The following is a 15,207-nucleotide window of genomic DNA, read 5'->3' on the forward strand; positions in this document are numbered from 1 at the left end:
ACACACACACACACACACACACACACACACACACACACACACACACAGATCTCCTAATCCAAGAGCCTTCTTGTTAGCATTTGATACTTTTCAACCAGTGTAGCAATGAAGAAAAAGAGGACTACCTACAATCACAGAGGCTGCTTGCCTCAGACTCCATATGCTCCCTCAAACCACAGCAATGAGGATAGTGCTCCAACAGGAACAATGAACTACTCCTATTAAGGTCAACAGTTCTATTGTTTAAACAGTTCAACTCTGACACGGACCACTTGCTACTTCTCATGCCTTCTTACTTCTTTCTTCTGGGACATCAGTCTCTGATTTTCTATTTTCCTGGTGACTCCTCCATAGGCTGTCCTTTCCTTGCTGTTAAATGTCAACATTCTTCAGGCTTTAATCCTCAGCACTCCCCATCCCTCAGTTAATATGCTCTTCTTCCTGCCAACGACTGAGATTGGACCTCCCTTGAGAGATCTAACTGCTTAATCTAACTGCTCATTGGGTACCTTCCCCAGGACATCTCATACCGCCTTGAGCTCAACATGTCCCAAATCAACCATTCTCCACCATAATGGCCTTTCTTGCCAGCACATACACCATTCCTCCTATATTCTGTACCTGGATAAATTTCACTGCCCAGCTCCCAAGCCAAAATCATAAGAGTAATCTCAATTTCTCCCTTCATCTTTAGCCAACATCAAATTATCAAGTCCTATTGATTCTTCCTCAATCTCTCTCTCCATCTCCCTGTTTCCACTATGACTATCTTCATTTAGTCATTCAACAAATATTTGTTGAGCCCAACTGAGTGTCACGTTATTCTGCATAGTATGAGCCTGAAGACAACAGGCCCAAATCCCTTTCCTCTTGGAGCTCACATTCTAGTGGGAGAGATTAATAAAACAGATAAGCAAAACATACAGTATGTTAGTTACCCATAGTGCTAAGAAAAGAAGGGAGGGAGTCATGGAACACTACATCAAAAACTAATGATGTCATGTATGGTGACTAATATTACATAATAAAATTTAAAAAAAAAAGAAGGGAGGGAAGGAGGGAGTGACAAAAGGGGAAAGGAAGGAGGGATAAAGAAGGAAGAAAGGAAATATTGGGATAAGGACAGTTAATATTTTAGACAAACCAGCCAGGGAAGGTCTGATGAGGAAACAGCTGTTCTCATTTCATTGTTTTGTCTTGTTTTTTTAACCTGGATCCCTCTTGCCAACTTCACTGCTGACTTCTCTTAACCTCCCCTTTCTTGCTGCCAAAAGAAAAGTAGTTCCTGACCTTATCATTCTCTTACTTGAAATCCACTACTTGTGGCTTCAGGAAGCTGTTTAAACTGCCTAAATTTAGCACGTAAGTTCTGCTCCAGGGCCCGCCACCCTGACTAGCATCATTTCTGGTTATGCTGTGTAACAGGACTCGCCACCGGCATTTTACTTAACAACAGATGATTGTTTGTCTCCCCACACCTTCGCATGTGGCTTTTTTTTTTCCCCTACCTATAATGCTAAATCCTAATAATTCTGAAAACGCCCATGCTCTTCCTAAGCGTCATCTCCCTCATTGCTGAAATCCACCCAACCTTTAGAAAGTGTACCCGGTTTAGGTAACTTCATAAAATAAAAATCCCACAACCCATTTTGCACCTTTGAAAACTGAGAAAATGTGTATGTAACAGAGGAACTGGCACAGAATAGAAGTAAATTAGCACCCTTTATCACACACTTCACTGAGTAAATTACTTGTCTGTCTCACTAGAGCAGGGTTCCTCAACCCCAACACTAATGACATTTTGGGCCAGAGAGTTTTATTGCAGGGGGCTGTCCTGTGCCTTGCAGAACGCTTAGCAGTATCTATAGCCTCTGTCAACTAGATGCTGGTAGCACCCCTCTAGCTGTAATAACCAAAAATGTCTGCAAACATTACGAAATTTCCCCTGAGAGAGAAATCACGCCTGGCAGGGAATCATTACTCTATACCATAAGCAACTCAAGGGCAGAAACTAATTATGACTCATTATTGTATCTCCAGGTATCTAGAACAAAAGCCAGCACACAGTAGGTGTTCAATAAGTGCATACAAGAACTACAATCCTGACTTCTAGTACCACAGAGTATTTTTAACTCTTTTCACAATGTATGTAAATGTCTATTTTACGGCTTCCTTCATTCAACATTACATTGTGAGATTTATCTATGTTGCAGTATGTTGTGGTAGTTCATTTCCACTTTTATATGTCTTTTTTTTTTAATATATTATGCTTTCTTCAATGTTCTATTGTTTGGACATTTGGGTTATTTCCAATCTATAGTTGGTATGGGCAGTGTGATCATGAGTAATCTTTTATGTGTGTTTTGGTTACAAGTCAAGATGGTAGTTTTGTTGGAGGAGAAAGGGGAGTGACTAGAACGGGACACCATAAGGGTTCTTGGGGTGCAGACATTCCTCTTGACCTGTATAGTGATTGCAGATGTGTGTCCACTTTGTGATAATTCACTGAACTCCCCATTTATCATCTTGAACATAGAATTTTTGTGATATTTCATTTAAAGTTGTTTTTTTTTAAATCACTAAGAACGAGACAGTTGTGCAAATAGAGGGGGGGAAAAAAGCCAGAGATTCTGATAAATACCGTACAATGCAAATATTCATGTGAAAAATAAAATTCCATCCAAGAAAATCACATTAAACAAAAAATGCATTTTGGTACTTTCTGTCAATAGCACCCATTGTTAGTGAGATGCAAGGGAAAAGGTCTATTAGTTAAGATGTGACGCACAAGTTTTCTAGAAGGCCATTTGACAATATATAATCAAAAGTCTATAAAATATGTAATATGGTTACATGTCAATCTTATCTCAAAAAAGCTGGAAAACTGTATTATGTTTAAAGTTTATCTTATGCAAATAAATCAGACGAATGTATAAAACTACATGTGTATGTGAGAGAGACTATATGAGGATATTCTTCATATAACTGCTTAGTGAAAAACTAAAGTTTTAATAGGTAATTAAATATATTAGGATATATCCTCTCAGTACGATATATGCAGCTATATTTAATGACATTAACAAAATGTTCATAATCCAGTAAGTTAAAACAAGTCACGAAACAGGACAATGATACATTTGTGAGGGAAGAAAGACATAAACACACACAGAAACAAATGGTTGAGAATAGCAGCCAAAATGTTAACTTTTGTTATCTTTGAGTGGTTTTTTATTTTTGCTTTTGCCTTTTAAGGTCTATCTGCTTTCTAAGCTTTCTACAAGGAATATTTACAACAACAAAGGAATAAAGCTTTTTCATGGAAATGAGAAAAAAATGAGAAATCTCACCTAACAGAATCAGACTATGACAGCTCTTAGTGTCCATTAGTGTATGTATTTTTCATAATATGCTTCAAATGATTAGTGAATTGGTTTTCACAGGCACGTCTGATTTTATAAGCTCCACACTGTTTGCACCAAGAAGCCCACCTGAGCCAGTACTTCATAGGGCAAGTCTTCCTTCAGAAGAAGGATGCTGTTTTGCAACTGAAATATTACTCTAGTGATGAAAAAACAGATGAGCAAGTTTCATTTCTAGGAATTTTTGTAAAGCTACTGTTGCTTGAAGTATAACTTTCTTCTCTAGGATAGAGCAATAATCTCTTAAGAAAGTGAGTAGGGGGGCGCCTGGGTGGCTCAGTCAGTTAAGCATCTGCCTTCGGCTCGGGTCATGATCCCAGGGTCCTGGGATCGAGCCCCGCATCGGGCTCCTTGCTCAGCGGGGAGCCTGCTTCTCCCTCTCTGCGTGTCACTCCCCCCTGCTTGTGCTCTCTCACTCTGTCAAATAAATAAATCTTAAAAAAAAAAAAAAAAGAAAGTGAGTAGGATTTCAATTTCTAAGTCTTTGACAGATTTTCCAATTTAACTCTGCCTCCTCTCTTCTGAATAAAATACAAACAACAATGGAATATATGCAAAGTATGGGGGGAAAGCAAATAATTATTATGAAAGAACCACAGCCGTCCAAAGTCACATACTGAGAATTAAGAAATAATTTTCCACTTTCACTTTGATTCACAAGAGTCTCATTAATAAGCCCTTCCCACTTGTACCAGAGAAGTAATGATTTCCTCTAGGTCAGTAAACAGCAACATTGATTGCATTCACTTAAGTAAGTATAACCAGAGCAAACCTGTTCTCACACATAAATTCACTCTTCAAGACTGATTTACAGTCACTGCTCTCCTTTCTGAGAAAAGGGGTAACTTAGCCAAAAATGTGTTTGTGAAACCTTGCCTGGACGTATCTCCAAAGATGACCCTGTTGAAATGCTACGCGGTATTGCTGAGGTGGCTATCCATACCAGTTTGCCTGGGACAGTCCTGGTTTACACCAGTGTCCCTGCATAGTTATTAATAGCTGCCTCTTTGACTCGCCAACGTCCTAGAGTTGAGTAACACATGATATAGCCAGCCTACTGTCCATACACAGGATGTATAATGCTAGGCTTAGAACTTGGAGTAACTGCTTGGAGCCATCTACACTCTAACCTCCTCTTCCTTGTGCACTGAAGGTGTGGAATGAAAAATGTACCGAATATTCACGGACTCAGATCCCATAACACAACCCCCCCCAACCAGGTGGTCTAATGCAATCTGAATAGAAATCCATTTCAAGGTAGACCTATCCTTCCATGAAAGTTAAAAAAAATTATGGGAGACAATTTACTAGATAGTCTCCAAATCACACAACTTAAAGACAAGCTACATATTTGCAAAAATTAGCCAGCCTGTTGATACATGTTGGGAGTTCTGTCTCTGTAATTATTAATCCAAACAATTCCATGAAATAGAAGTAGATCCGAATTTCCTCTGAGCCTATCTATTTCTATCTCTGTTAATGGCAAAACTATCCACCTTGAAACTTTAGGATCAAATTTGATTCTCTTTTCACTCTTTGTAATTAGTTACTAAGTCCCATTGATTCTATTTTTTTTTTTTAAAGCTCTGGAATTCATTACCCACAAACCTTTCATCAGAACATGATTTCTAACCTGCAGTTGTTACAGGAGCCTTCCTCTACTCTCTATCCTTCTCCAATTCATCTCCGCTACTGCTGCTACAATCATCCTGAACAGAGCAACCTCCTCAGTCCTCCCCTGCTCAAAACCTGCAGGTAATATCCAGACTCCTCAGCCAGGCACTCAAGACCTTTATCAGTTCTCAGTTTCAACCACACCTCCTACTAAGCACACACGACTCAATGGTTCTCATCCAGGGATAGTACTTCTCCACTAGGAGGTGTTCAAAACTGTTTGGGGACATTTTTACTTGTCTCAGTGACTTGTGGGTACAAAGGACCTTTCACAGGCAGGGACTGAGGATCCTAAATGTTCAGCAACCTAGATTAAATTGCCTTGTCAAATAGCACCCTCGATGAGACTTGTTGTTCCCAAGCACATTATTTTTAGACATGTGTGGTTCCTTCTTTCTAGAATCTATTACTTCTGCCTCCTTCCAAAATAATATTGTCCTTGGATGATTCCATTCATTTAAAGTTGTTTTTCTTATCTAAAGACCTTGGTTGATTTCATAACTATGTATACAGTAGTAATGGGAGATAATTATTCCCATAACACACTGCTTGCCTGACATAGCTTAGTGTACTGAATTACGGTTAAACTTCTTACCCATTTGTCATTTCACTCCATGTCATTTTCTTCCTTATCCCCTCTATGCCCTAACATTTAAGCTCCTTAAAGAAAGGGATGTTTCTGTGGCAGCTCACTTTTTTTAAACTCCAATTTCTACTGTTTACCTAAAAGTTGAGAATCATTCTATAAGTGATTTTTGGATTAAAAGATAAAAATCATTCCTGCATGCCTATGTACAGAATGCCATTCCTTAATAACTTTTGTGTAGTTGTTAAACTTAGAACTCAGAATACTCAAAGGTAAACTAAATATTTTAGTTACATCTTTTATCAGTAATGGTGTTTTACAGAACCTTAAATGTATTAAATTCTAGATTATACTAAACAAGGGATTATAAACTCAGATTTAAAAAAAAAATAAAAAAGGAAAAAGAGGCCATATACACTGTAGTAGAGAGAATGTTCCCAAAATAAAGATATTTAAATTCCTCGGGGATTTTTTTGGCGGGGAGTGCTAAGTATGCTTTACAAAGATCTTCTAACAAGCTTGTGTTTGAGATGCTGGTTATGCAAAAAAAAAAAAAATAAATAAACTTTTTTAAAAAGTGTGTGCAATATACTTCTAGACAAAAGATAAAAATATTCTTATCCTACCCCACTCAAGTTTAAGCTTAGACTATTTCTGTAGCATATTAAAAATAAACTTTCTATCATTCAAAATTTTAAACTTAGGGGCACCTGGGTGGCTCAGTTGGTTAAGCGACTGCCTTCGGCTCAGGTCATGATCCTGGAGTCCCTGGATCGAGTCCCGCATCGGGCTCCCTGCTCGGCAGGGAGTCTGCTTCTCCCTCTGACCCTCCTCCCTCTCATGCTCTCTGTCTCTCATTCTCTCTGTCTCAAATAAATAAATAAAATCTTTAAAAAAAAAAAATTTTAAACTTAGCTCCCCTAAGTTGCATAAACAGTAAATAGTAGACAAAAGTCAACTGCTCACTTGCACATCTGTTCATATCTGGGGCTCGGTGTCCATAGTACCCGGATGGACAGGAATACAGGCACTCTCCATACTGGCGCATGCCTTCTCTTCGAAGAAAGAAGAACAACTTCTGTTGACATCGGCTGCACCCATTGTCCTTTGAACAAGACAAACAACCCTTGCAAATGGGATTTGATACATAACTAGCTGTAAAAGAAAAACACAAAACACAGGTTCAAATAGGAGTATGATCAAGACGTCCGGTCAATAAAACATGGTGAGAAGACAAGTGTCTCTTGTCCTACTTGAATCACATAGAAATGCTACACAAAATATTCCCCCACCCTCCAAAAAAAAAGGGTAATACACAATTAAACTTAGAAACAAAGAGGAAACTCAGAGTTCAAACTGAAACTGAATGGCTCACAGAGTTAGACCAGACAGAGGCAGACCTCATGGCAGGGTCTTGAATCTAGGCCAAGAAATATGCTTATGAAGACCAGACACTTGGGTCTCTTTATGGAGACTGGAGTTGTGAGGGCTGTTTGCACATGCAACAAATACTAGAAGCCCCCACCCCAATTTGCCAGAGATGAAGATTTCAACCACAGATTAGGGGCATAGGGTGGCTGAGAAAGAAAGGGTGGTAGAGAGAAATATAATCCATGAGACACAAAAACCCCAAATCTGCAATACATCCATGCATGAGATCCAAGTTCAAATTATCAGTGTAGTATCAAATCACTAAATCAAGATGCTAACATAAAAACATTGATCCACGAAAACCCATGAAGAAAAAAACATGAAACTACCCTAAAGAAATGTTCTACAATCCTGAGACCTAGAACTTGCATGGAAAGCCACCTTTACACCAAAATGAACCATTCACAGGGATAAGCAAACCTCCATGAGGAAGAGTCACCAGTCTGAGAGAGATAGATCTCACACCTAAAGAGTCAGAAGTAACAGAACAATCTGAAAGAGTCTTAAAAATGATTATCTTCAGAATACTTGAAGAGATAAGGACTAGAAATCACAAGGGAAGAAGCAGTATCATCTAATGACTGTGCAGTTACAAAGAAATGAAAATTCTAAAACTGAAAAAAAATTCTATGAACAAATTGAATAGAAGGTATTTAACTAGAAAACAGATTTAAATAACTATAGCACCAAACACAGTAAAGATGAAAATGTGGGAAAGGTAAGAAGCATGTAAAAAGAAAGTTTTAATACATGATTATTAGGTGCTACAGAATCAAAAAATAGCATGAGTAAGACATATTATCCAAAGAGATCATGGCTACTCAAGTTCCAGATTTAAAGAAAGAAGAATTCTTTAGATGAAAACTTCAGAGATCTGAGTAGATCAATAAAAACAAGTCTGCATCTAAACACAGCAGATTTATCCTAAAGAATAAAGTCAAACCAGAGAGAAACCGATCACCTAGAAAGAAATTTTTACCTCTACCAGACATCTCATCAGAAATAACGTGTTAGACAGTAGAATATTACCTTCAACTTGCTAAGGGAAAATTATCAAACTATAGTTCTATAAGTAATTAAATGATAGTTTAAGAATGAGGGCAAAATAAAGGTATTTTCAGCCAAAATAAAGTCAAGGAACTTATTAATCACTCACCAAAAGAATAAACTGCATATATGGGAGAAAATAAAATGGAACACAGAAGTAGAATGTAATAAGCAATAGTGATCAAATCAATTGAGAAATAGGTTTGTGTGTCTATGAAAAGTATCAGTTTTTAAGAAGTATTCATTTCCAAGGTTTAAAAAATAATACATATTTTATATTTAAGAGCATAACATGGAAGACTCAAGGAGGGAAAACAAAGTTAAAGCATTCAAATTTTCTATATTTTGAGTGAGGAAGAACAATATATATTAAACTTCCTTAAGTTAAATGTACTTGCTAAAACTCTTGGTAGAAACCAGAGAAAGAGTAATGTATAACTTCTAAACCACTGACAACCACAGATGTAGTAAATGTATAAAATAGGAATAGGAGGTAACAGGATCCAAATGCCTATGACCAGGAAAATGGATAAATTATGGTATATTTTAATGATAAAAAGAATTAAACTGGCACATACCTAAACAAGAATGGAATGAAACTTATAGACATTATATTAAACAAAGGAAGTCAGACCCCCCCCCAAAAAAAGTATGCTCAGTATAATTATTTATATTGATGTCTACGACACGTGAAGCTAATCTGTGGTGACAGAAATTAGAACATTAAATGCGCTTGAGGGTTTGGGACTGACTGCAAAGAGGTACACAGGAATTTTTGGCAGGTCTATTTGTTTCCTAGGGCTCCCTTAACAAATTACCACACTGTGATGGCTTACACACCAGGAATTCATTCTCTCAGTTCTGTGGACTCAAGTCTGAAATCAAGGTGTCCACAGCACCATGTTTCCTCTGAAGGCCCTAGGGAAGAAATCTTCTCTCCCCTTCTGGAGGCCCCAGATGTTCCTTGGCTTGTGGCAATGCATCTCCAATCTGACTCCATCTTCTCTAGATATCTGTGTATCCTTTCTGTCTCTCAAAGACACGGTCTTTGGATTTAGGGTCCACCTTAATCCAGTAGGATCTCCTACCCATCCTTAATTTTATTTGCAAAACCCCTATTTTCAAATAAGGTCACACTCTGAGGCTCCACGTGGACATGAATGGGAGCAGGCGTTGGGGGTGCAGACCCTAGTTAACCCACTATAGGTGGTGACGGAAATGTTCTAACCTTGACTGGATATTGGATATACAATGTATCTATTTGCAAAACTTACCAAGCTGTGCATTTTTTAAAAGTAATGTGCACAATTTATGAGCAAATTGTATCTGAATTTTTTAAAAAAGAAAGAATGGGTAGGAAGGCCATACACTAACTTGAGGATAATGTAATTGTCACTTGTGATTACATTTCTTTTGAAGATTCTTAAAATTATAGTGGATGCTTACCCATATGATATGCTTTACTTTTATGGTTTGTGGGGGTTTTTTTATTTTTTTAAATTTTATTATGTTAATCACCATATATTACATCATTAGTTTTTGATGTAGTGTTCCATGATTCATCGTTTGCATATAACACCCAGTGCTCCATTCAGTACATGCCCTCTTTAATATCCACCACCAGGCTAACCCATCCCCCCACCCCCCTCCCCTCTAGAACCTTCAGTTTGTATATACCACATCTTCTTTATCAATTCATCTGTCAATGGATATCTTGGCTCTTTCTGTAGTTTGGCTATTGTGGACATTGCTGCTATAAACATCAGGGTGCACGTACCCCTTCAGATCCCTACATTTGTATCTTTGGGGTAAATATCCAGTAGTGCAATTGCTGGGTTGTAGGGTAGCTCTATTTTCAACTTTTTGAGGAACCTCCATACTGTTTTCCAGAGTGGCTGCACCAGCTTGCACTCTCACCAACAGTGTAGGAGGGTTCCCCTTTCTCCACATTCCCGCCAACATCTGTATTTTCCTGACTTGTTAATTAGTAGGTTTTTTTTTTTAAATAACAGAAATATCCCATTGGAAGGACAGGTGGGATAATACGAAGTAAATGTTGAAATATCATCTGAAAATTGATATATGAACCTTACAGAGTTTCCTACATCTAATGATAAAGAGTAATTTCAAAGAAAATACTGTTTCCAGCCCTAGAATAAAATTAAAAATGATACAATCTGACATCCCAATTTCTAAAATATGAAAAATTCATGTAACTTTTAATTATATTTATGACTTGTTTGGTATAGTAATAACAAGATATATTAGGTCACACTGACTTCATTTTTTTTTTTTAAGATTTTATTTATTTGACAGAGAGAGACAGCGAGAGAGGGAACACAAGCAGGGGGAGAGGGAGAAGCCGGCTTCCCGCAGAGCAGGGAGCCCGATGCGGGGCTTGATCCCAGGACCCTGGGATCATGACCAGAGCCGAAGGCAGACGCTTAACAACTGAGCCACCCAGGTGCCCCCACACTGATTTCATTTTATCAGGCTAACCCACAGAAGAAATCAGAGAAGGAATAGAAAACTCAGCAATTATTGAAACTTTTAGCTTTGAGGCCACATCCTATGTGCCCTACATATTTTTTGCATATAAAATTAGTACCAAGCCTTAAATATTCAGATTGGCAACTATACAACAAAGTATACAGTATACCACAACTTTCCTTATAATGATTCAACAACCGATGTGAGTGGTCTCCTGGCTGCCTTCTGCTCTTCACTTTAACTACAGATTTGAAGAATTATATCAAGGTTATCCAAATCCCCAATTAGCTTCGTAAGTTAAGAGACAATTTGGAAGAGTTACATACATAGCAGAATGGTTTAAAAAGGCTCTCTGTCAACAAAAACAAAAGCTGAAGCTGTACTTTTAGTTCCAAAGTTAAATCAAAAGCTCTTTATCACCATAAATCACACTCTATCGTAACAAGTATGGAGAAAAGAGAATTTCAGAACTTAGAGAATCAACATAAGTCAAAGCCTTTTTGTTTTGTTTTTATGTATCAGAAGCTAACTTTCATCTTGACCAGGAATATTTCAGAGTCAACAAATTGTGCTCCACGTTTTTTTAAAGGTTTTCTTAAAAATCATTAAAAGCTAGACTTTATTTACTTGAGCCTTTACTGGCTTAATGGAAATGAATCAGGGAATACTTATCTTAGTCCATATCAGATATCTTTATAACCCCACAAATGAGGAATTCTCTTAAAGCAAAAGTGACATAAGCCACATCCAAACTAAGTCATCTTTCCATGCCCCAATCTTCTCTAGGCATTAATAATGCTCCTCAACACTGAGGGACAAGGGCACATGTATTTTTGCAGTGTGAAGCTTCATGTCCTAAACCTCAAATAGACTTTTAAGTTTAATGAACCACTGTCCAGTGTCAGCTCTTCTAGTGCTCTCTATGTTGTAAATCAATAACTTAATTCAACAAGAACTTCTTCATCCATTATATGATGACTATACCAAGCTCAGTATCTGAAGCCAGGCAAAAATAGACTTTTAAACATGACTATAGTAATTTATTTGGTCAGGATCTTAATAAGTTAAATGTCTCTGCCTATCGCTATGAGATTTAATTCAAGTGTGCAGGTGAATAAACAGATCTTAATTCCCAGCTTTGATGACCATGTTTATTTGCTCTCTCTGTAAGCTTCAACTTTTCCAACTCTAAAGCCTGCTGAGATCCAGAGTCTCATCATTCCAACCAAAACACTTTTTCTAAATCTAGACCCACCCCAAATTCTAAAGATGAAATATTTCACATAAAACTTTAAAAATCTTCAAAAAGGTGCTAGGCAGTAGTATTAACACAAATCTACACATATCTCCTTGACAGAGAAAGGAACGTGTGGCTATAGAAAACAAGAATTATCAGGCAGAACCCAGGTAAGAATACCTATATTACTAACAAGTATATGAAGAGAAAAAAACAATAAATATTATTTCTTAATTCTAGTTATTTGTGTTGTTCTTAAATTGCAAAGTAAATTTGGTCTTTTATGAATCCTGGTATTTTAAGTTTGATCTTTTGTTAAATTAAATCCAGTTATTCACATTTTATTCCATAGTGCCTTTTATGTAGGTGTTGAATGTCCATCTGTTTCTAATATACTCCTAACACTTTTTAAAAGTGTTCCCCTGTTTCAGGATTTAGCCCTTGCCAAGCAAGAAGAAATCTAAATTCCTTCTTGGTGAAGACATCCATTCCCGACAAAAGGTACAAATTTTGAATTCTAAATAATGGGACTGAACAATGGACTGTTGGCCCCTTAACTTGACTCCATATTTGCTGGTTAAATAAGAGTTCAAAAGATTTTTTTTTTTTTAGTTAAACCTTTTTATTTTGAGGAAAACAAAATTTGTTTAGATTTATAGGACATATGAAATCTATTTTAACCATCAATAGTAGCAGTTATTTTTTTGATTACTCATTTTTTATTATGTTATGTTAATCACCATACATTACATCATTAGTTTTTGATGTAGTGTTCCATGATTCCTTGTTTGCGTATAACACCCAGTGCTCCATGCAGAACATGCCCTCTTTAATACCCACCAGCAGGCTAAACCATCCTCCCAACCCCCTCCCCTCTAGAACCCTCTGTTTTTCAGAGTCCATTGTCTCTCATGGTTCATCTCCCCCCCTGATTTCCCCCCCCCTTCATTCTTCTCCTCCTGTTTTTTTTTAAACATATAATGTATTATCTGTTTCAGAGGTACAGATCTGTGATTTAGCAGTCTTGCACAATTCACAGCACTCACCACAGCACATGTGCTATGGTTCAAAAGATTTTTAAAGATAAACAATTACTATCAACTTCATCGATCAAACTTATGGCACCAATAACAAGGAACCTGCTTGTTGTATTCTATACAGATCAAGTTGGGCATAGATCCTCTCACTAGAGCTTGGCAACATCAGGAGAAAAAAATCCTTTAATCATGGGTACTGCCAAGCTCAAACCCAACTAAGCCATCAAGGTCATGAATTAAGGAGCTACAAAGGATTTGACCAAGATGAAAAAGGACTATCTTAGGATACTTTAGTTTTAAAATAAGTTGTGAATATTTATAGAAAATAACATCATGGAACATGTAATCTGATCTTTGATGTAAAGACAACAAATTTTAATACTCTAGATGATTACAGTCCTCATGTCCAAGAAAATAGATGTTAAAATTAACCATGTTAATAAAGCTTAGAGATAGATTTCTAAAATGTCCACTTAACATGAATTTATTCTAGAAAAAAGCTTTGAGAATTAAAGGCAAACTTGTACCCCCAAATCCCAAAATGCTACAATCTCTAGAATTAAACCATATTTCTCAGAATCTCTTTTATGAGTTCTATAGGTAACAATATTTTTAAGTAAAAGGCTTAAAAATTCAATTTCTCAAAGAACTACTAGCTTTAAGAAATCCATATTAATTGGCTACCTAAAAGTTTCATAATTACTTGATAATTAATCATTCCATTTTACCCACCTAAAGTAGCACAATTAGGAATGAAAGACTCAATAGGCTCTTATCTCTGCAAGTAATTCTTAGGAAAATAACATTTCTAAAAATTTATAAGACGCCCCAAATATGGAAATGATCTTTAGATAGGGGTATTTTAATGACATTAGTATTAAAGGTCTTTAATTCAATGCTCTTGCTTCTCCTCAAAAGTATGTATCTCACTGTACCAAAAATCAAGGCTACCAGAGATTTTAAAATACAGAGGGAGAGAGCTAAGTAGAGTCACAGATTTATATTAACACACAGAGTGTTAATAACTTGAAAAAAAAATGAGGTGACCACAGTTATAATCTCATTACTAGCCAGTGCCACTTGAACCATAATCCTCATAGATTGGCACCTCACAAGTACATTTTCCACCACAGTTAACTGTGGCCATAATGTGGTTCACTGGGCAGGAATTACTCCTCCCCCCCTCCCCCCACCAACAGAGCAGGGAATCAGAAAGCCTCTATGAGGCGTGTGTCGTGCATGCTTTAAGTGGGACAACTAAGATGTCACAGGGAAGCCCAGAACAGTCAATAACTGCAGGTCAAGGGAAGATGATGAACCAAGATACAGTTGCAAAATAAATGTGGGACTTTACATGGGTCTGTTTGAGAGTACAACAAACCTATCCAAAACTTCACAAACCACAGACATCATTAGCAGTTAAAACAGTCTGCCCAAAGTGGAGGAGTGAGCAACTCAGGTAGAACATAAAAATTCGAAAGAATTAAATGGGATTTAGAAATTCTCCAAAAACATGTTTCCAAAATGGTTGTGAATACTCTGAGTAAAAAGACAAGTCACTCATATGGAAAAAAGTAGCTATGTATATATAGACCTGGATTAAAAAAAAAAATTGTAAGTCCTCAATTAAGCATATACAAGTCCCCAAATGAAGTATTTCCCGTAATTAACACTCATTTTGGAAGCCAAGCCTGTAAGAACTATTCCTTTTCCTCCCCTAAACACTTTGACACAAAAATCATAATGCATATCCCTATACTAGATGTTAATTCTGACAGATAATAGGGGGTTAGGGGGGAATGTACAAGTAAGGCTCAGAACACATCACAAAACTAAGCTACTACCGTGGGCAAATACCACTGCCAGAATCATAAGATCTTCAGCTTCTACAACTGCTAACACCAGGGACTTACATTAGTTGATGAAATCAGAGAAAAACAGAAGATGGTTTGAGATTGCTCATTTTTCAGAGATATATGATGTTTTTGAAATAAGGGAAGAGTCATATGTTGTATAAAATAAGCCACCTGCTTGAATCTGTGAAAGAGAAAAAAAAATGTTCTCCATAAAACTATTCTTACACTAAAAGAAAAGCAAGCTTAAAGTTAGAACGTATGTAATCCTATAAGCCGTAGCTAGAAACTGCTGTGTAGTACAGATTACTCATGCCAAGTGTTGGCTTGGGCTTTCACGACATACTTAAGCAGCCCCATGGAAATGTTGACAGACTGTTGGTGCTAATGGTAACTCCAACTTGAGATCTAAATATATACATTTATGAAGATT

General features: G+C 37.0%; 1 protein-coding gene across 3 annotated transcripts in view; it reads right to left on the reverse strand.

The window, feature by feature from the left end:
- The window catches only part of RSPO2 (R-spondin 2), a 158,783-nt gene that overhangs the window by 65,843 nt on the left and 77,733 nt on the right, over window positions 1–15,207 (reverse strand). For 2 of the 3 annotated variants that reach the window (XM_021688578.1, XM_021688577.1), the window contains exon 2: window positions 6,646–6,834. The exons of the other annotated variant lie outside the window; for it this stretch is intronic. In XM_021688578.1, coding sequence (XP_021544253.1) covers window positions 6,646–6,834 — 189 coding nt within the window. The remainder of the gene's footprint in view (window positions 1–6,645; window positions 6,835–15,207) is intronic. 3 annotated transcript variants of the gene reach the window in all.

Source organism: Neomonachus schauinslandi, chromosome 4 (genome assembly GCF_002201575.2).
Source record: "Neomonachus schauinslandi chromosome 4, ASM220157v2, whole genome shotgun sequence".
Taxonomy (NCBI): Eukaryota; Metazoa; Chordata; class Mammalia; order Carnivora; family Phocidae; genus Neomonachus; species Neomonachus schauinslandi.